This window comes from Anastrepha obliqua, chromosome 3, assembly GCF_027943255.1.
Source record: "Anastrepha obliqua isolate idAnaObli1 chromosome 3, idAnaObli1_1.0, whole genome shotgun sequence".
Taxonomy (NCBI): domain Eukaryota; kingdom Metazoa; phylum Arthropoda; class Insecta; order Diptera; family Tephritidae; genus Anastrepha; species Anastrepha obliqua.
This window is the reverse complement of record NC_072894.1, coordinates 126,244,259-126,265,168: the sequence shown is the minus strand read 5'-3', so window position 1 is coordinate 126,265,168 and position 20,910 is coordinate 126,244,259. Positions and strand designations below refer to the sequence as shown.

The window sequence follows — 20,910 nt, the reverse complement described above, 5'->3', positions numbered from 1 at the left end:
ATTCCAAAGGTTGTATCTCCGAATTTATTATTCGGATCGACTTGAAAATTTAGGATAATATTCCTGAGATGTTGTAGAAATTAATAAGCCAAAAAAAAAATAAATCGATTTTTTGAACCAACGAAACCCATGTAACCCCTTAAGACCCTAACTGTACTTCAATAAAACACAAAATATAATAAGAGTGGCAAATTTATTATCATTAAAGTGCAAATCAGACTAACTAATCAGAATAACTAATCACACCCAGAAAGAAAAACTTCAGCTCTTCTATTAAACGAATAACTCCATCCAAAAAATCTACTATGACTAGGCTGCACTGCTACTGAAAAATTGTTTAAGATAGTAAAACAATCTTCTAGAGATGGAACATTTCAATACGGTAGTTACGTTCTTATTGTATCCATCTTATAAAAGAGCAATATCCTTAAGTTGATATAACATAATTATTTTCTAATAATAACACAACTACTTGCGGCCTGATTAGTAGTGTCGTAAAGTACTTTTAAAATTTCAGATAAGCGTTAATGCTGCTGGATACACAGATAAAACTATAACTAAACAAAATACACCAACTGTAAGTAAATGTAAAATATAGTCGATTTCGCGAGTTTGTTTTTAAGGTTGGTTGCAAAAGAATGCAATATGCAAAAAGTAACTTTATGAAAATAGCATACTGAATTACGCAATGAAAACAAAAAAACAAAAACAGTACTAATGTGAGAATATTAATATTATATATTTCAAATCACTATCGTGTCGTTTTTCGGCAATTTTGTCATCGGAAATTCCTCTAATCCGCTTAAATTCTCTTAATTATTTAATTTAATTAATTATTTCTAATTCAAATTATTCCTTGTGGAAATGTACAAAAAAACTTAAAAACCAGATAAAGCATCAACCCCCACTAAGAAAAGATGACAACACATGGGCTTTTACAAATGATGAAAAAGCAGTGGCATTGGGAAATTATTTTGAAAATGTCCTATCGAACGATGAACATAAGCAAATTCACACAATTAGTAATGTTAATACTGATACCATCACAAAAATAAGAAAAACAAGCTCACAAGAAGTAATATTATGCATCAAAACTAATATAACATAACATAAAAAAGCACCCGGATATGATGTGCTGACAGGCAAAGCACTTACGGAGCTACCAATTGAGGCTTACCTATTCCTTAGAAATGTATTTAATGCAATGTTTCGCTCACAATACTTCCCAAAAGTATGGAAAGTCGCAGAAATCATTGCGCTACCAAAACCGAGTAAAAACCAAAGAGCTTTAACTTCATATCGACCTATAAGCCTACTTCCGACTATATTTAAAATTGCAGAAAAACTTTTACATGACAGAATTAGCCCAATACTTGACACGAAAAACATCACTCCAGATCATCAATTCGGTTTTCGAAAAAAACACTCAACTATCCAACAAATACATCGAGTTGCACAAAAAATAATTTCAGACATGGAAAATAAACGATACTGCGTTGCTGTATTTTTGGACGTCGCAATAGCTTTTGACAAAGTTTGGCTCAAAGGCCTCTTGCATAAAATTAGGACAATATTACCACTGCACTATTATTTAATTATCAAGAGCTACCTTACTGATCGATGCTTCTACATTAAATACAGTGACAAATACTCACATATACATCCAATAACAGCAGGAGTTCCTCAAGGCAGCGTTCTAGGACCACTGTTATATGTCTTATTTACCTCTGACATACCACTCCCAGACGAAACTAATTCTACTATAGCAACATTTGCAGACGACACAATTTTATTGTCATCTGACAAACACCTCTCAACCGCAACAACAAAATTACAGATGTACACCAACAATGTAAAGAAGTGGTTTGACAAATGGAGTTTAAAAGTAAACGAGGACAAATCTGTACAAGTAATATTTACGACAAGCACAGAGATTGCTGCTATGCCGATTAAGCGCAACAATAAAAATATACAAATTGAAACATCTGCAAAATATCTTGGAATCCACCTGGACTCAAAATTAACTTGGAAAGATCATACCAAAACGAAAATAAAACAAATAAAGGAAAAGTTTCGACAATTGCATTGGCTAATAGGAAGAAATTCTAAGCTCAATATTTCCAACAAACTTTTAGTATACAAGGCGGTCATTAAACCAATCTGGACATACGGACTTGAAGTGTGGGGAACTGCAAAAAGAACTCACATAAACAAAGTACAGCGACAACAATCAAAAATCATACGTACTCGTATAATAAGAATGTCCAACAGGTACACAAAAAATTATGACATCTATAATACGTTCAATATACCATTAATCGACGAAGAAATAAAAGCAATATCAACAAGGTATTTTAACGAAATAAACCAGCACAAAAATAGAGAAATCAATACACTCTCAAAACTTGAAAGAACAACTTTACGACATCTGAAGAGAAACCGACCAATTGACCTACTAAATTAAATATTAATTCTCGTATGCTAAAATAACTGTTCTATATAAAATGTAATTGTTTTCCTAAAATGTAATCACTGTATTGGTCTTGGCACTGGCCATGATGAAATATATTTAATAATTTTCCTAACTAATTGTTAAAAAATGTACTAGATGTCAGTATGACAGATGTATGATTAATGTAGGAAAAAAAAAATTCTAATGGTCAATCCGCATTAATTGCACTTAATTCCTGAGATAATTCCGAATTAAATCATTAATCCTGATTAACGTCACCGTCTGTTTAGGCTATTATGCGCGTAGCAATTCGACAAGCGTATTAACTATGATGTAACCACTTCTTCAAGATATGTATGATTAATCTTATTATAGTCATTATTGTTTTACTTCTCTTAATATAAAAAACTCTCTTGCTACCCGAACTTTGGCCTTTTAGCTAAAACTTTGGTCGTTTATTTTTCGTTTCAGGCGCCGAATGGAAACTTTTAACCGAAGAAGAAAAACGTCCATTTATCGATGAAGCAAAACGGCTTCGGTAAGTGCACAGTCCCAGGAATATTGACTAAAACTTTGCTTGTATTACGTTTTGTTTACGGGCTTAGGCAAAGGCAATTATGCTAATGGAAAATATATGGGCATAAAACATTCAAATGACTTCCATAATATGTGCATACATACATACATATTTGAGAATAATTTTGAAAAGAAATTCTCTCCGATTATTTCCAGAGCAATGCACATGAAAGAACATCCCGACTACAAATATCGTCCCAGAAGAAAACCGAAAGCGTTGCGACGTGATGGTTATCCCTATCCGATGCCATACCCATCAGTGCCCGTGGAGGCGTTACGTGCAGGTGAGTAAGCGTGGTTTCACACTAGAAAATATGTACATATGTCTACATATCCATATATGTATGTGAGTACAAGTGAACACGCATACGTGCATATGTTTCTACTACATAAATGAGTGCATGGGATTTATATTCGTATGGGCGTGGAACATAGTAAAACCATTTTTAATGTGTAATTAAAATGCAGGGAGATTTTATAAGTACTATAAAATACACAAATACCCATCTACTTATGTATGCGTGTATGTGTGTTCATGTGTAGATATTCGACCATCCATAGTTTGCAAGTACTACTGCATACAAGGCATGCATACCTAAAACTGCTAGGAACCCAGATCTCTTTTAAAACAAATAGTGACGTATTTACATATATGAAATTTACATTTAGACATTCTACTGTATTATATAATATTTTACAGCCTGTTTATGCATACATATGTGCATACATACATTACCTGTATATAAATGTAATACATAGCATAAAACAAATCTACACCCCCAACCCCTCCTAGAGATAAATAGTTTGGAGGAAGTACATTATTTGCGAAAAGACAAATTTCTGAATGGCACGCACGAATAACAACAATGACGAGCATCGCCTATCCCGCTAATGTGGCAAGAATATGTGTACATGCCTACGTACATAAAGAAAGATGTATGGGCATTATTTGAACAACCCTCATAACTATTTATATGGTGAAGTAATAAAACATACTTGCTGCAAAGACATATGCTGAAACTTGTAAAGTCATCAACTTTAACTATGAAGTCCCCCCTTGATGAATCAGCAATAAAAACATATAACTACGATAACTTCACCCTCTGCATAAACATAAAAGCTGCTCGCTTAAGGAACTAAAAGATTTCCTTACTTTACAATTTCATTGGCCTCTACATTCGGGATTTGTTGGTAGTGCGAGGTTTTAAATTAGCATAATTCAATTTAGGAAACTTTTTGTATCAGTTGACAACAAACATTCATGAATTTCGAAAAAACGAAAAACCAGCTATTTCACGAATTGATTTCCCTGAAATTAGATAAATGTTACAACATCTTTATGCTGAAATGTTAAATGCTCGCGTGCAATAAATATCAGCATAGACTCGCATAAAAATTAAACTCGTATAATCCTTGGTTTCCAGTTTCCTGAGTAAATATAAAGGGTTATCAGATTGGATGTACTTTTCCAATGGGGTTATTTTAACAGATCACGCGTGACTACCTACTGTTAAATTAAATAATAACTTTTTCAGTATCCATTGGCATTTTATTATGGAAAATCGTACATTTGTATAATAAAAATAGACGCTCTGTGAAAAGTGTCCAACGAGCGATCAAGCCAACTTATGGTGTTCAGCGATGAGGCCTATTTTTTGCTTAATGGCTACGTCAATAAGCAAAATTGCCGTATTTGGGCTGAAGAGCAAGCCGAAGCCATTCAAGAGCAGCCATTACATCCATTGGCAAACACCGGCCTAGTGCGCCTATGGGCTGGAGGAATCATCGGCTCATACTTCTTCAAAGACGAGGCTGACGCCAATGTAACAGCGAATGGCGAACTCTATTGCGCCATGATAAAAGCCTTTCTGACGCCGAAAATTGAAGCCCATGATCTCTACAACATTTGTTTCCAAGAAGCCATACCCCGTGAAACAATGGATTTACTGTGTGGTCGCTTCGGGCAGCAATTTATCTCTCGACTCGCACCGGTGGATTGCCCACCAAGATGGTGTGATATCACACTTTTGGACTTTTATTTGTGGGGCGATTCTGACGATTTCTCACTGACTTCTTGGCTTTCGATTAGTAGATTTTATAGAGTGATCCAGAGACATGGAGTAGATTGTGTCAAAAATATGAGAAACGTGGTATCTTGCCTTGATCCCGAACACATAACGAGTAATACTATTTACACACATAACCACAATTTCCAAAGATTTTACAACCATGCAGTGACGTTGACATAACATATCTTCTTCTTCTTAATTGGCGCTATAACCGCTTACGCGATTTTGGCCGAGTTTAACAAAGCGCGCCAGTCGTTTCTTTCTCGTGCTAACCGGCGCCAGTTGGACACACCAAGTGAAGCCAAGTCCTTCTCCACCTGATCTTTCCAACGCAGAGGAGGTCGCCCTCTTCCTCTGCTACCACCAGCTGGTACCGCATCGAATACTTTCAAAGCCGGAGCGTTTGTATCCATTCGGACGACATGACCCAGCCAACGTAGCTGCTGGATCTTTATTCGCTGCGCTATGTCTATGTCGTCGTAAAGCTCATACAGCTCCTCGTTCCATCGTCTGCGATATTCGCCGTCGCCAACGTGCAAAGGTCCAAAAATCTTACGCAGAATCTTTCTCTCGAATACTTCAAGCGTCGCTTCATCGGATGTTATCATCGTCCAAGCTGCTGCGCCATACGTTAGGACGGGCATGATGAGAGTCTTTTAGAGTGTTAGTTTTGTTCGTCGAGAGAGGACTTTACTACTCAATTGCCTACTTAGTCCAAAGTAGCACTTGTTGGCAAGAGAGATTCTACGTTGGATTTCAAGGCTGACATTGTTATCGGTGTTAATGCTGGTTCCTAAATAGACGAAGTCTTTTACAACCTCGAAATTATAACTGTCTACAGTGACGTGGGTGCCGATACGCGAGTGCGCCGACTGTTTGTTTGAAGACAGAAGGTACTTCGTTTTGTCCTCGTTCACCACCAAACCCATTCGCTTTGCCTCTTTATCCAGTTTGGAGAAGGCAGAACAGCGTGGTTGTTAAGGCCGATGATGTCAATATCATCGGCATACGCCAACAATTGTACGCTCTTATAAAAAATTGTGCCTGAGCGATTAAGTTCTGCGGCTCGTACGATGCTCTCCAACATCAGGTTAAAGAAGTCATATTAGTTTTGCGGGGATACCAAATTCAGACATCGCGGCATACAGGTAACTCCTTTCCGTACTGTCGAATGCAGCTTTGAAGTCGACGAAAAGATGGTGTGTGTCGATTCTCCTTTCATGGGTCTTTTCCAAGATTTGGCGCATTAAGAATATTTGGTCGATGGTAGACTTTCCAGGTCTGAAGCCACACTGATAAGGTCCAATCAGTTGGTTGACGGTGGTTTTCAGCCTTTCACACAATACGCTCGCTAGAACCTTATAGGCGATATTTAGAAGACTAATCCCGTGGTAATTGGCACAAATTGCAGGATCGTCCTTCTTATGGATTGGGCAGAGCACACTTAAATTCCAATCGGCAGGCATGCTTTCATCCGACTATATTTTTTTTGCATAGAAGCTGATGCATGCACCTTACCAGCTCCTCGCCGCCATGTTTGAATAGCTCCGCCGGCAGACCGTCGGCGCCCGCGGCTTTGTTGTTCTTTAGCCGCGTTATCGCTATTCTCACCTCGTCATGATCGGGTAGCGGAACGACAATTCCGACTCCAAACGGCAGATATTTTTTTATGAGGAGATTTTTCAGAGCAGAAATACAATCGGAGGTTTGCCATTGCCTGCCGAGGGGCGACCGCTATTAGAAAAATGTTTTTCTTAATTTTGGTGTTTTCACCGAGATTCGAACCAAAGTTCTCTCTGTGAATTCCGAATGGTAATCACGCACCAACGCAAGGAATAAAGTATTGCCTAGTCCAGAGTTGGCTAAGCATTTCGTACAAGTTATTTGCGACTACATTTACGTAACTATCCCGAGTTAATCTTTGGTTAAAAATAATTTTAGATTTTAATTGATAGCAATGCCGTCAAGTAAGATTTTTTGGAAACAAATTATACAGCAATTAATTACTTAGCTTAAATTAAGAAGAAAGCGGAACTAGCTGTGGGGCTTTCGGTCTTCTTTGTGATACAATACTTCTTAACTTAAATTTGTAACTTTCATAAAAGTTGATATGTATATACTTTTTGTAAACTGTTTTTTTTATTTATTTTTGTAGCCAGTTATTATTAAAACAGGGTGTATTTCATGTACTCTACATTGAATTAGGAATATTCTTGTATTTTCGGTAATTATAAACTAATTTGATTTTGCTATAGTTAGGTATGGATAAAGCCAAAGTAGAGGTGCCATAACCATAACGCCATAAATTTGCTGATCGAATCAACATATGTAATCAATTAGAAGTGCATGCCATAATTCCTCATAACGATAACCATAGAGACCAAATGAATTTTGGGTTTTCGCCGTAATTATAACCAGTTGCATAGTGTTGCATTGTGATTTGTTGAATTGTGGTATACTTGTTGTTAGTTTCTTATGGCTATGTCACCAATAATTGATGACACTTCTACTTAGAGCTTAATGCCCGCGACACGCTCATGCATTTGCTGTCCAGCAGTTTATATGTGTGCATGTCGGTTGCATGACGCTGATATCAAAAATTTTTGATTTTCATCATGCAAAAGGCGACAAAAAGTATGTGTGACACGAAGCAAGTACGTGTGTCACCCGAAACGCACACATATAAGCTGCTGGACAGTAAATGCATGAGCGCGTCCCCGAAGCATAAGGCTGTGAATAAATTAATGGTATCTTCGCTAATTTCCCTTGTGTTCGTAGGTAGAGATACGAAGTGGTCAACTGTGTTTGTTCCACCGCACAACGGACAACAAAATGAACTCCTTCGAAAATAGAATTGAGTGTGAGTGAATAGTGTGTGACCAAGTTTTAGACGGATGTAACGCTTCATAATGTTAGAGGACAAGCTTCGAGGGTAGGTTGAAGCCAGTCTCTCACGTTCTAACGGCGTGAACCGAGTACTACTTTGACGTGAGATACATACGAAATTTCACGCATATTTCGCAGCAAAGCAATTTGTATGGATTTTGACAGCTATTTCACTTGAAACGCAAAATTAGGACTACGCTCAAGATCTTAAGAAGGTGTCAAAAATATTTATATAAAAATCTGATTGTGGAACATCCTGTTAACATTGCGGTCGCCCGTTTTATATTTGACATACATTCGCACATTTAAATGAATGCATGTACATACATACAAAATGAATTCATGCTACAGTAGCTAAAAAGTAGCAATCGTAACCATTGTTTTTGTGAAAGGGAATCCAACCCATTAAATGTTGTATGTATGTATTTATATTATCTCCATCGAAAAGTGCCTGATAACTCAAAGAAATTAATGATGTGGCGCTTGCAATTATAGGTAAAAATTTAAAAGAAAATATACGATTTTTTACTATTATCTTTTCTGAAAATTATTTCTTTGAAGTTTACCACCATTTTTTAATAATAACACTAACTTAAAAAATTATAAAAAGCTGAATCATAAAACAATTACATGAAGTCAGCAGTTTAACTCTTTTACATTTGACATGATAATTTTGATAGGGAAGAATTAACAATGAATAAAAATTTCAATTTTTATCTTTGTATTTTGAAGAGGATGGCAATTATTTTAGACAATGCAGTAGCGCTACCAGAATTTCATACTTTATTCATTCACTTTGCTACTCTCCGAATTTCAGGTATAACGCCAGGGTACTTTGCGCCAGGGCCAGCAGCCGCATATCACTTGGGCAGCCACCTGACACAGACGAATCCGCCAGCATCACAGGTGAGTCAATTAAGAAAACCTGTCTGTCGTCAATATGTACGCTTGTATACAAAAACAAATACTTAAATACTAACAAGGCTAAATTGCCAAAACGCATTCAAAAATAAACGTTATAATTTAAAATGTGGAAATAGAAATATATTTCGTGTGGAAGAGGAAACTAATGAATAAGGCGCCAACTATTCAACTCAATGGCATTTAAGGCCAACATTAACCATCACTTGAGGCAACGGCATTGAATGCAATGCTTCTATGCAGCACTCAGCGTCCACATCTCACTTGTGCTGCATCAAGTGGAAGAGGCACCTGCGGTTTGTGTATTTGTATAATTTAATCACATAATTACTGAACTTCCACAAACTGACGCCTACTTTTCACTGTTGTCTATTATGTATTTATACAAACAAAGCCGAAGAACGATTCCAAATGTGAACCTTATCATAAGGAAGGCGTCAATCATTTTACTATGTACAGCGTTGCTGCCCCATTTGAACTAGGCCTCTTCAGCTGCAACTCGAAGCATTCTTATAATCCTTTGAACTTTTTCACACCAATTTACTGCGGACGAGCATTTATGTCAAGTCATCGTTAGCTTTGTAATGACGAGTTTCACATAAAAACATGCAAAAACATACCTACATACATATGTAGCTACAGCACACGCTAAAAGGCAAGGTGGACAGTGGACGATGAGCGGCGAGGCAATGAAGCAACGTGGGCATAGGGAGGTGTTGTGAGCTGCCAGTCGACCTGAGCCAACTTGCAATTATTCAATTATTGGTTTGAGGTTGCAGGAGTTGGTAAGCAAACAGTTTTACAAGGATATAATTTAGTAAGTGTGTAAATAAATAAAAGTGTCCCGTGCAAGGCAACATGCTGAGAATTAGGGGAGGACAACTGTAGTTTAGGCGTGACAAGTACTTTTAATTGTTTGTACGCGCGCACACATATGTATGATACATATAAAATTCGTTACACTTATCCAATGAATAAAAGCGACATGCGGGCGTTCTGGTCTTGACACACTGTGCAAGACCTTGTTTGCCAGTTGAGTGAGGAAGAGTAAAATTACACCTGTCATAAACGCGAAACAAACAAATAGGAATATTTATTTACCGGGAAGAACGTCACTGCAGAAACCCCCTACCCTACCCTGAATACGTCGTTAGCTTATTTACAAACTTATATTTTAGAAGCACTTAATAATTAAGAGAATTTGACGCGTGCAAATTTAGCATAACGTCACCGCCGCGGTAAAAGCTGTTAACTCCATTTTCCGGCCAATATAACTAACTACCGTTTTTCATTTATAACTAAAAATTTAAGCACAACAAATGTTTTTCCTGGTGTTTTTTCAGATCTTTTCTATTTTTATGAGCTTGAGAATTTAAAATGATAATGCAAAACAGAAATATTTTTGGAAAGTGAAAGAAAGAAAGCGCGTCTTGTTGGAACCAAATGTCGTCAATGTTGGAAATAAAAATTCCATCAGCATGGCTCTATAGCGCTCGCCATTCACAGTAACGACTGCTCCTTCCAAAAGTAATAAGGAACGATGTCATCACTGTTCTATGAACTTCACGAACAGATTTATTTCTTTTTTTTTCAAAATAAATTTCCACATTTCCGGTGTTAAATGATTCACGATGACTTGTCAAACCTTACTGAACATTATCAGCTGTTAAACCTTAGTTATCGGCATCGACAGTTCTCATGTAGCTAAAAAATACCCGAAAGTCCCTGAATAAAACTGTATGCCAAATGAGCCTGCAAGGCAGGACCCGACCAAACAGGCTCCACCTGAAAAGGCCCGCATTAGTATTTCCCATGTAACTTAGGAAATGGTTTAGTAGGCGACATGGTGACAGAGAACAAAGCGCAGCTTGCCGAACTTCTAGGCAGTCGTGGTCGAAACTGGACTTGTTATGGAAACGAGTTTTGTGTTCTCTGAAATTAGAAGACATGTTCATTACCGTCACAAGGGCTATGAGAACTACCCCAATAGCTGGCATGGAAGCACTCCTTAATCTCCCACCACTTCATATAGCAATCCAAGTGGAAGCAGCTACGCAAGCACTCATGCTACACATGAAAGAAAATTTCAAATTAGGCAACCTCACCGGTCACCTAAGTATCCTAAATAAAGTCAAAAACACCATAAGCATGGCTCAAGTTTCAGACCACATTGACCCATTGATACACAGTTACCTTTCCTGAGAGAATCGAGTGGAAAACAAACCCAAAATGGATGAATGATGATTCACAAAAATGGTACACTGATGGAACAAAAACACTTTATGGTGTAGGAGCAGGAGGCCCAGAATCCACAAATGATTCACTCTCACCAGGGGCACCACCATCTTCCAAGCGGAATTATACGCAATAATGGAAGCAGCAAACATCATGCAACGTAGATACCACAAGAGAGTAAAGATTAAAATACTCTCGGACAGCCAATCAGTTCTAAAAGCTTTAGATAGCTATACCTACAACTCAAAAACTCTCTTAGAATGCCACAAGGCACTCAATAACCTGGCATCCAAAAACAATGTCTCATTAATTTGGGTACCAGGACATGTGGGATATGACGGCAATGAAAAGGCAGACTTTCAAGCCAAAAAAGGGGCAGATGTAAATTTCATCGGACCTAGTCCCATGCTTGGATTTAACAAAAACAGCCTAAAACAAAAAGTAAAATACTGGGCCAAAACTCTATTAGCATTGGAACAACGTAGAGGGTCTTAGACACTCCAAAAAGTTCCTAAGTTTCAACACTAAAAGAGCTAACATGGCCCTCACGTTAAACAAAAAGAGCATTCGCACTCTCACAGACGCCCTCACGGGTCACTTCACCTGCAACAAACACTTACATAAATTAGGCATAACTAACACCAGCACCTGCAGATTTTGCTGCGAAGATGAGGAGTCTATAGAACATCTCATTATCGAATGTCCGGGGTTGACGCATAGAAGGAAAAGGTTTTTAAACAAGTTCATGCTTACAGATGAAGACCTTCAATCACTCCCTCAGAAGGAGCTGGTACAATTCATAAGCATACTTAACAGTCAATAGACAGCATAGGGTGCACAATAGATCAGTATGGTCGCAGTGCTAAAGGGCCATACCTTACCCCTTTACTATCATTAACCATTAAAAAAAAGGAGGCATGCAGAGAGGCTTCGAAAACCGCGACTTAAATAATGTTTTCCGAAATGTTTAGGTCCTTGTATGTAGAATGAGCCGCTAAAGTGAATGACATATTCAGTTTTTAATACAATGAAATACACGCAGAGATTTGCCATAGCCTGCCGAGAGGCGGCCGCTATTAAAAAAAATGTCTAAGATTTGGTGTTTCACACCCGGAGTTTCAAAGCCGGACACTCTCCAAGCCGGTCACGCTCCAAGCAGTTCGGGTACAGTGGTCGCTTGGTATATATGGTGCATTAAATACCGCTATTAAGATAGGATTAATCAAAAAATAAAGTATTCAAATAAATTTATCTTAACGAGTTAATTTACTTCTTGATTAATTAAAGATTTAGATTAATTAAGAAGCTGGAACTATGATTAAACAACATTTGAGTAATCCATTAATCGCACAGCCCTAATCTATTCATTTCCAACGTAAATGAACATCTATGCCGCATTCCACTGACGTTAAGTTGACAATAAGTGACTTTAATCAACATACAACTGACTACGAGTGTTTTTTTTTTCTAATCTCTACTAAGAGGCAATTTAAAAATCGAGCTGCCAAGACTTCAGGGCTTAATGACAAAAGGTTGGCTTAACTTCCCTCACAGTTTGCATAGCAAATAAGTAAATACGCTCAGCAGCAAAACTGTGCGTACAAACTAATTTCCTTATAGAAGCAAAGTTCTTCATTTTTGGCATTAACTTGTATGGAGAACACGAGGAACCGCCCTTGATGTTCAAAATTTTAAAGCCACTGTGAAATATGGTGGAACCGGAGTAATGGTTTGCCGTTACATGTGTGCAAAAGGAGATTGGAACTTAGAATTTATACCGGGATAAAGTGTATTTGGGCATTTTGAAAGATAATTTAAAGCCAAGTATGGATAAATTAGTATTTCGCTCCAATTAATTGTTTCAACAAGAAATGACCCCAAGCACACTGCTATTGTTACTCAGCTTTGGTTGTTATACAACGTCATTAAATAGCTAAATCCTCCACAGTCACCTGATTTAAATCCTATAGAGCATATATGAGATTTATTGAAGCTTAGGATTCGTCAGCATAACATTACATCCAAAGAAATGCGCAAGAATATAATGATAGATGAGTGGAACAAAGTCACTCCGAAGAAACTTTGCAGTTAGTGGAATATGTGCCAAGACATTTACTAGAGGTTATCTGAAGGAAAGGATATCGACCGTCTTACTAATTGTAGCTCTAAGTGCTTAGTATTGTGCCTGCCTTGATTTGTACGCAGACTTTTCAAGATCATTGAAGTATGTATTTTTAGTGGTTTTCTATGTTTCTGTTTTTTTAAATATCTTTGTATCAAAGTATGTATCTTATAATAATGAATTAAAGAAATAATAATTTAAGCTTGGAACATTTGGAATGGATTATCTTTTCAGTGTTAGATTTGCCTTGTACGCATAGTTTTGCTGCTGAGGTAAATAAATAAAAAAGTTGTTCTGAAGAATTCAACTTTTTCTAAAATAACAAGATTCTGCAAGCGCAGTACGCTAAAGGAGTAACGGAAATATCATCTGTCATTACCTTTTATAAAGTTTCCCCAACGGTGCGTGAAATCACAAGATACATCTGGTGGATAATATGCGCTGAAAGTTTTATGCAGAATACTACAGGATAATTTTTTTTTTTCGGAAGTCATATTAAGCCTTAGCTTACTTAACATAAGGCCTCTTCTACTCGCCATTTCCAGACTCGATGAACTTAACGAAAAATTTGCATGCGAAAACAACAACAAAATTATCGAGCAAGATTCGCCGCCAGCGAGTATGTCTAAAGCTCATTACACTGGTATAACTCACTGTCGTACAACCACATGTGATTTAAGGCAATGCTATTCCCGTATTTATACCAGTCGCTTGGCGAAAAGAAGAGGCCTATAGTATAAAAATCGGTATAGTATTGGTTAATTAACCGTTATCCATTAAATAAGCAACAGCGCCATGGCAACGGAAACTGGAAATTCTCACAATTCAGAGCACCGTGATTAAATTCTTTGTTGGAAGAAAAAATTCTGTAATACGCCAAAGCAAATTTTTGAGTGAGAGAGACTTTCGCCCAGTAACGGCAGTGACCGTAAAAATGTCCACAAAATTAGTAGTGATCGCTCGAAGAGGTAAATTGTGGCAAGATGCCAGAAGAACTACAAAATATAAAGAGAATTTGTGGGAGCATTTGCAAATGAAGAACAAGAATTTGTGCGTGTTGGGTAACACGAATCTAAGAATATATTTTCAGTCACATGAAATCATATGGTATAGGGTGTTTTTCTAGTTGCATGAGATCTATCGATATCGATAACTACGAGTATAATTCGAGAGCTGAGAACGACAAACTGTGTTTACATTTCTGTTCAGTAAGGTTTGGCAAGTCAACGTAAATCGTATAACGCCAGAAGAACACTTCCAAATTGTGGAAATTTACTTTGAATTTACTCTGTTCGCGAAGTTCATAGAGCACTTGCCATACAGTGCGCTTAAGAATCGATTTATTGCAAAATTAATTTGGTGACAACTTTTTCCCCTGTAGTGGTATTCTTCGATGTCCTCTCGTTCATGCGATTTAACGCCTCTGGACTACTTTTTATGGGGGCTATATTAAGTCATTGGCCGGGAAGCCGGTAGCTTTGAAGTATTGGAAGCCAATATTCAAGCCACCATTTACGCCATACGGCGATTACATGGAAATCTTTTGAAAAAAATTTGGACAGCCGAGTGCAGCATGTAACACGCGGCAGACATACGCTGGACATCATATTCAAGAAAAAAAATGCCATAAAATTATCTACCTATTGTAAAAACAAAAAAATCCTTTCAACAATATTTATTTTTTTTTTTAGTTCTTAAAAAACACCCGATATAAATGGAATAAAATGTAAAGCCGTACTCTTTGTTTAATAAGTACATTAGACAACGTACTTGTCATCCACTCCTCGTACAAGTCCACACGCGTTTTTGTGACATTTTAATAAGACCGAAATTAGTTTTAGCATATTTATGCCGAGATACTGATTTACTTATCTCAGTCTTCGAAATAGAATTTCTTACAGACTATGACTAAATATAGATTAGTTAAACAGAAAATTCACAAAACCAGCCACAAAAATATTGTCGATAATTATGCACTTTATTGTACCAAAATTCATTGGAATATAAAACTGCATACCAAAACATAAAACTGATTACAAATTATATATATATATATGGGGCATTCTTCGCCAACCGGACACCCCCATCTGCCCAGAATAGTTTTTATAAAAAAAAATTTTCCCTATGCCGAAATAAAAGCTTATGTCATGTACTTTAATTTGTCATGTGGCACTTTTTAAATATTCAAGATGGACGACGAATATTGACAAATATGTTGGAAAACACCAAAAAAAATGAAGTAGTTTGTTAAGAAAAGTAGAGAGAGAGATTCTGGTGCAACGTTCGACTGTTTCATTAACAGCACTAGTTCTTGATGTATTTCACATGTCAAACGGTACAGAAATAATTTGAACAAATTATAGAAAATTCTAAATGAATAAACTATTAAAAATAAATCTGTCAAACTGTTCTTTTTAGAACTATTATCGCATCTGTTGTAGAACGTCGTACGAGATTCTGGTGCAACGTTCAACTGTTTCATAAACATCACTAGTTCTTGATGTATTTCACATGTCAAACGGTATAGAAATAATTTGAACAAATTATAGAAAAGTCTAAACGAATAAACTATTAAAAATAAATCTGTCAAACAGTTCTTTTTAGAACTATTATCGCATCTGTTGTCGATATCGCTAAACTTCGTAAAACATTGTTTAACAGTTTTATTGACAGCATAAGTTCTGTATATGTCTTAATCGTTAAACTGTCTGGAGATTATTATAAAAAATTCTGAAAGAATAAATTAATATCTAATACCTGTCAAACAGTTCTTTTCAGAACTATTATCGCCTAAAAAATGTCGGGAAAATCGAGAAGAGATCGATGCATTAATCCTTTTAGAAAAGTAGGTCCATCTTGAATATTTAAAAAGTGCCACATGACAAATTAAAGTACATGACATAAGCTTTTATTTCAGCATAGGGAAAAATTTTTTTTATAAAAACTGTTCTGGGCAGATGGGGGTGTCCGGTAGGCGAATATATATATATATATGTTTGGCCGAACTCCTCCTCCTATTTGTCGCTTTTTTTTACCATTTTTAGGAATTCTATTTCATTACAACACCCCTATAATTACCAAATTTATAATAGCAGGCTTCACGTCATTCAAATACATACAGACTTCCATAGGTATGTAGCCAGCTCGTAACGCCCGCATATTCGTTAAAACTTCAATCGAATAGCTTCACCGCCACCTAACTTTTCAATTCGACCTACAACAACTCAACTATTCGAAACAACAACAACTACAATGCAATGCAACACAATAAGAAGAAAAATCATGGCATTTAATAGGTTGTTAACAAAGCAAACATAGGAAACAGCTTCAATAAATGGGTACAATATAAATAACGCAAACTCAAAAAATAAAAAAACATATGCTCAAGTGCTTGTTGCAAAAGTTTCAACGCGTCTGCCTTTTCCTTTTACGGCTTCAGCAAAATAGTAAATATTTTGCCCATTCATGCGACTATTATTACATCGCAGAGTGCGAGAAGGAATATGGAATGCCAGACAAAGCCTACCATTGAATTTACAATGGTCAATAAGCTAATTGGATTATAACTAAACACAATAGGATAACATAAATTCGAGGCGTGACATTTTCTCTCTGAAGGAACTATGAAAAAAACATCATGGTTATTCAATTTAGAAATATTTTATACCAGTTTGTTCCTTGTATCATAATACATTATCTGATATTGCTGCGGAACTCCAAATTCTCTCAGATGCCTACTTATCAAAATCACCACTTTCCCCGATCGAACACTTAAATTTAACTTGTAGTGCTGCGATATTAAAAACACAAACTATGAACCTCCTGTTTTTAATCCCGGAGAAGAAGACTTATGAACTTTTAGAGGTAAGAAACCTTTCAAAAGACGCACCTAGATGTTATTGTATTTTAAACATGTAAACATTTAGATTCTTTCAGGTTCCTTTATTTTTATTTAAAATACTGCTCTTAACAATTATATGTGAAAAATGGCACGAGCACAGCTACAAAATCCGCTAAAAGTCGATTGATGAATGTTTAATTGTTGAGAATATCGAGATATCGATGTTGAAGTTTGTGCAGCAAGACTTTGCTTCATCTTAATTGGCGCTATAACCGTTTACGCGATTTTGGCCGAGTTTAACAAAGCGCACCAGTCGTTTCTTTCTCGTGCTAACCGGCGCCAGTTGGACACACCAAGTGAAACCAAGTCCTTCTCCACCTGATCTTTCCAACGCAGGGGAGGCCGACCTCTTCCTCTGCTACCACCAGCTGGTACCGCATCGAATAATTTCAGAGCCGGAGCGTTTGTATCCATTCGGACGACATGACCCAGCCAACGTAGCCGCTGGATTTTTATTCGCTGCGCTATGTCTATGTCATCGGAAAGGTCATACAGCTCCTCGTTCCATCTCCTGCGATATTCGCCGCTGCAAACGTGCAAAGGTCCAAAAATCTTACGCAGAATCTTTCTCTCAAACACTCCAAGCGTCGCTTCATCGGATGTTGTCATCGTCCAAGCTTCTGCGCCATACGTTAGGACGGGCGTGATGAGAGTCTTGTAGAGTGTTAGTTTTGTTCGTCGAGAGAGGACTTTACTGCTCAATTGCCTACTTAGTCCAAAGTAGCACTTGCTGACAAGAGAGATTCTGCGTTGGATTTCAAGGCTGACATTGCTATCGGTGTTAATGCTGGTTCCTAAATACACGAAGTCTTTTACAACCTCAAAATTTTAACTGTCAACAGTGACGTGGGTGCCGATACGCGAGTGCGCCGACTGTTTGTTTGAAGACAGAAGGTACTTCGTTTTGTCCTCGTTCACCACCAGACCCATTGGCTTTGCCTCTTTATCCGGTTTGGAGAAGGCAGAACTAACAGCGCGGTTGTTAAGGCCGATAATGTCAATATCATTGGCATACGCCAACAATTGTACGCTCTTATAAAATATTGTGCCTGAGTGATTCAGTTCTGCGGCTCGTACGATGCTCTCCAACATCAGGTCAAAGAAGTCACATGACAGCGAGTCACCCTGTCTACCCTGTTTTACACTGTTTGGTATCAAACGGCTCGGAGAGGTCCTTCCTAATTCTGACGGTGCTGCTGGTATTGAGCAACGACATCTTACATAGCCGTATTAGTTTGCTACAGTAGAAATATTCTCAACAGAACAGAACCAATGCCCAGTTTTTAGTCTCTCCGTCCTTTTTCTATCCTTGACAGAATCAGTTTCTTGAAAGCATCAACTTTTGAATAGTCGATTCATTCGGAAGATTATTTCTACCAAAAATCACGAATTTTGCGATATGTTGTTTCTAAAGATCCACCTCTTTCATAACGTATTATCTATCGTTAATATTGCACGTCAGTGTACTTGACAAATAGCAAAGATGACATGAAAAATGGTATTGTCTAGGAGTTATTTACTACTGACATTAAGCGACGTTTTTGAACGACTCTTTATGTATAAATGTATAATTTCCAAGTTGGCGGATTTAACGACATTTTAACCTTTTATCCCATGTAAGATAATTTTGATGCCATTTTTAACTCGACGGGTGATTAACAAACCAGTAGAAAGCCTGCCTGTTACAGTGGAATTTTAACTTTCTGTGGATTTGTGCCGGTTTGCAAACGAAAGTCACTAGGCACTATTTGTAGCTAGTATATACCATTGTATCCACCGCTTAAACTGCTTTGTTAACATTTTTAACGATTACCGGGCCGGGTCGATTTGTGGGGAGGCAAAAAACTCGCCCTTTGCTCTGTGAAAATCATATTCTAGGGATCAAAATAAGAAACTTTGCCTTATCTATTTCAAAGGCGATCTAAAATTTCAATTTTGGTTTCCAAAAAAATTGCTTTACGTTTTAGTTTTGTATTTGACATTTTATTTTAGGGATGCATAAAATATTTAACAAGATTAAAAAATATAAATAACTGAATAAATATAAAATATTTTTTGGCTTACCTTTTCTCTTAATGCGTTAAATTTAATGTAACGTTGGAAAAACAATAAAAAATTAATTACCAAACACGTCTGATTGCATCGATAATTCACAACACATTAACACATTTCAATTGCTCAAAGCGAATTCACCTAAATTTGTGATATGAACATATTTCGCAAAAATTAAATTTGACAAAAAAAGATTTAAGCACAAAAAATTTTAAATCGGTCTAAATGGAATAAAATCGTGTAAAAAAATTAAAAATATTTTATTTTCAAACCGTGTTATATCAAAACCGTGTAAAAAAAAGACCGTGCAAAAACGGAATTAGGTGTACACTAAATATCTACTATTTATTCAAAATTATAGCAGCACGTGAAATTACCAAGTTTTGGCAAGTTTTTGTTTGATGTTTTCTACAACAAAAACCAAATAACTCAAAGCTCCAAACTTTGCACAAAATTAAGAAATTTCAAAAAAACCAAAACTACGTCACCATTTCTTAAAAAATTCAAGGTATGCAGTTTTATCGCCCATTCAATATTAGCATAACAAAGTTCTAGTTTTAAGTGACTCAAATTTTTTGTTGATTTTTGACAATTTTTTTTTCGCTAGGTGTTAAGAGTTTTCTTCAATATAAAATACTACCGAACATATTATATATTTTATGTGGAAGAAAGTTCTCAACATACTTAGTATGCAATAAAGGCATAGAAGGAAAAGAGATATTGGATGGAATAGCTAAAGAAGAGCGAGATTTGCAGGGGATCAAATCAGTCTTTAAAGAACTAGAGGAGGACATATTAAGAAAGGCAAAAAAAAGGCTTAGTCTAACCAACTCCAAAGTTGTCGGGATCATGTGTAAACACTCATATGACGCAGGTATGCTAAATCAGTTATTATCGTTCGACAGAAGGAACTGTAGAGTTCTAGTTGGTGTACTAAAAGAGCACTGCCTAGTTGCAGCGCATGCTTACAAGCTAAATCTAACTCTTAACGATGCTTGTAGGAAATGTAATGAACCGAGCACAAGAGATAGCCTGGAGCATTTTCTATGCTACTGTCCGGCTCTTTTGAAAACTAGACTATGCTACCTATGCTTCCTACCTATGCTCTCAGTTTTGAAGAACTAGAATCTATCCCTGAACTGGAACTGGAACTAGAATCTATCCCTAATCTGGTACCGATATGGTCCAAAATGGTATCTTCGTGGCTTAAGCCAGCCAGTATAATCTAACTAGGTTAGCTCTATGGATAAGTTCGTGCGGTTTTACAACAGATGGCGTAACTTGATTATTATTCCATCGATCCACATTTCCAAACATTCATTGGAGAGCTACTGTCGTAAGGCACAAACGTCAGTATACGTTTTTTATTTGAAGCGTAAACAACAATATTTTTACCACACTTGAAAATGTCGAATTTCGTGCCAAATAATGTGTTTTTGCGGGGAATTCTTCTTCATTATTTTAATATGAAGAAAAAAGCAGCCGAAAGTCATCGTATCTTGGTGGAAGTTTATGGTGAGCATGCTCTAGCTGAGCGAACGTGCCAGAAGTGGTTTGCACGCTTTAAAAGTGGTGATTTTGGCTTGGAAGACGAAGAACGCGAGGGTGCGCCGCCAAAGTTCATGGATACCGAATTGGAGGAATTGCTCGATCAAGATCCGGCTCAAACGCAAGAAGAGGTTGCAAAAACTTTGGG

At 36.9% G+C, this 20,910-nt stretch overlaps 1 protein-coding gene across 1 annotated transcript in view; it reads left to right on the top strand.

Annotated features, from left to right (window-relative positions):
- LOC129242532 (putative transcription factor SOX-15) overlaps positions 1-20,910 on the top strand; it is a 76,751-nt gene that overhangs the window by 49,303 nt on the left and 6,538 nt on the right. The window contains exons 3-5 of the mRNA XM_054879219.1: positions 2,924-2,990; positions 3,185-3,312; positions 8,801-8,889. Coding sequence (XP_054735194.1) covers positions 2,924-2,990; positions 3,185-3,312; positions 8,801-8,889 — 284 coding nt within the window. The remainder of the gene's footprint in view (positions 1-2,923; positions 2,991-3,184; positions 3,313-8,800; positions 8,890-20,910) is intronic.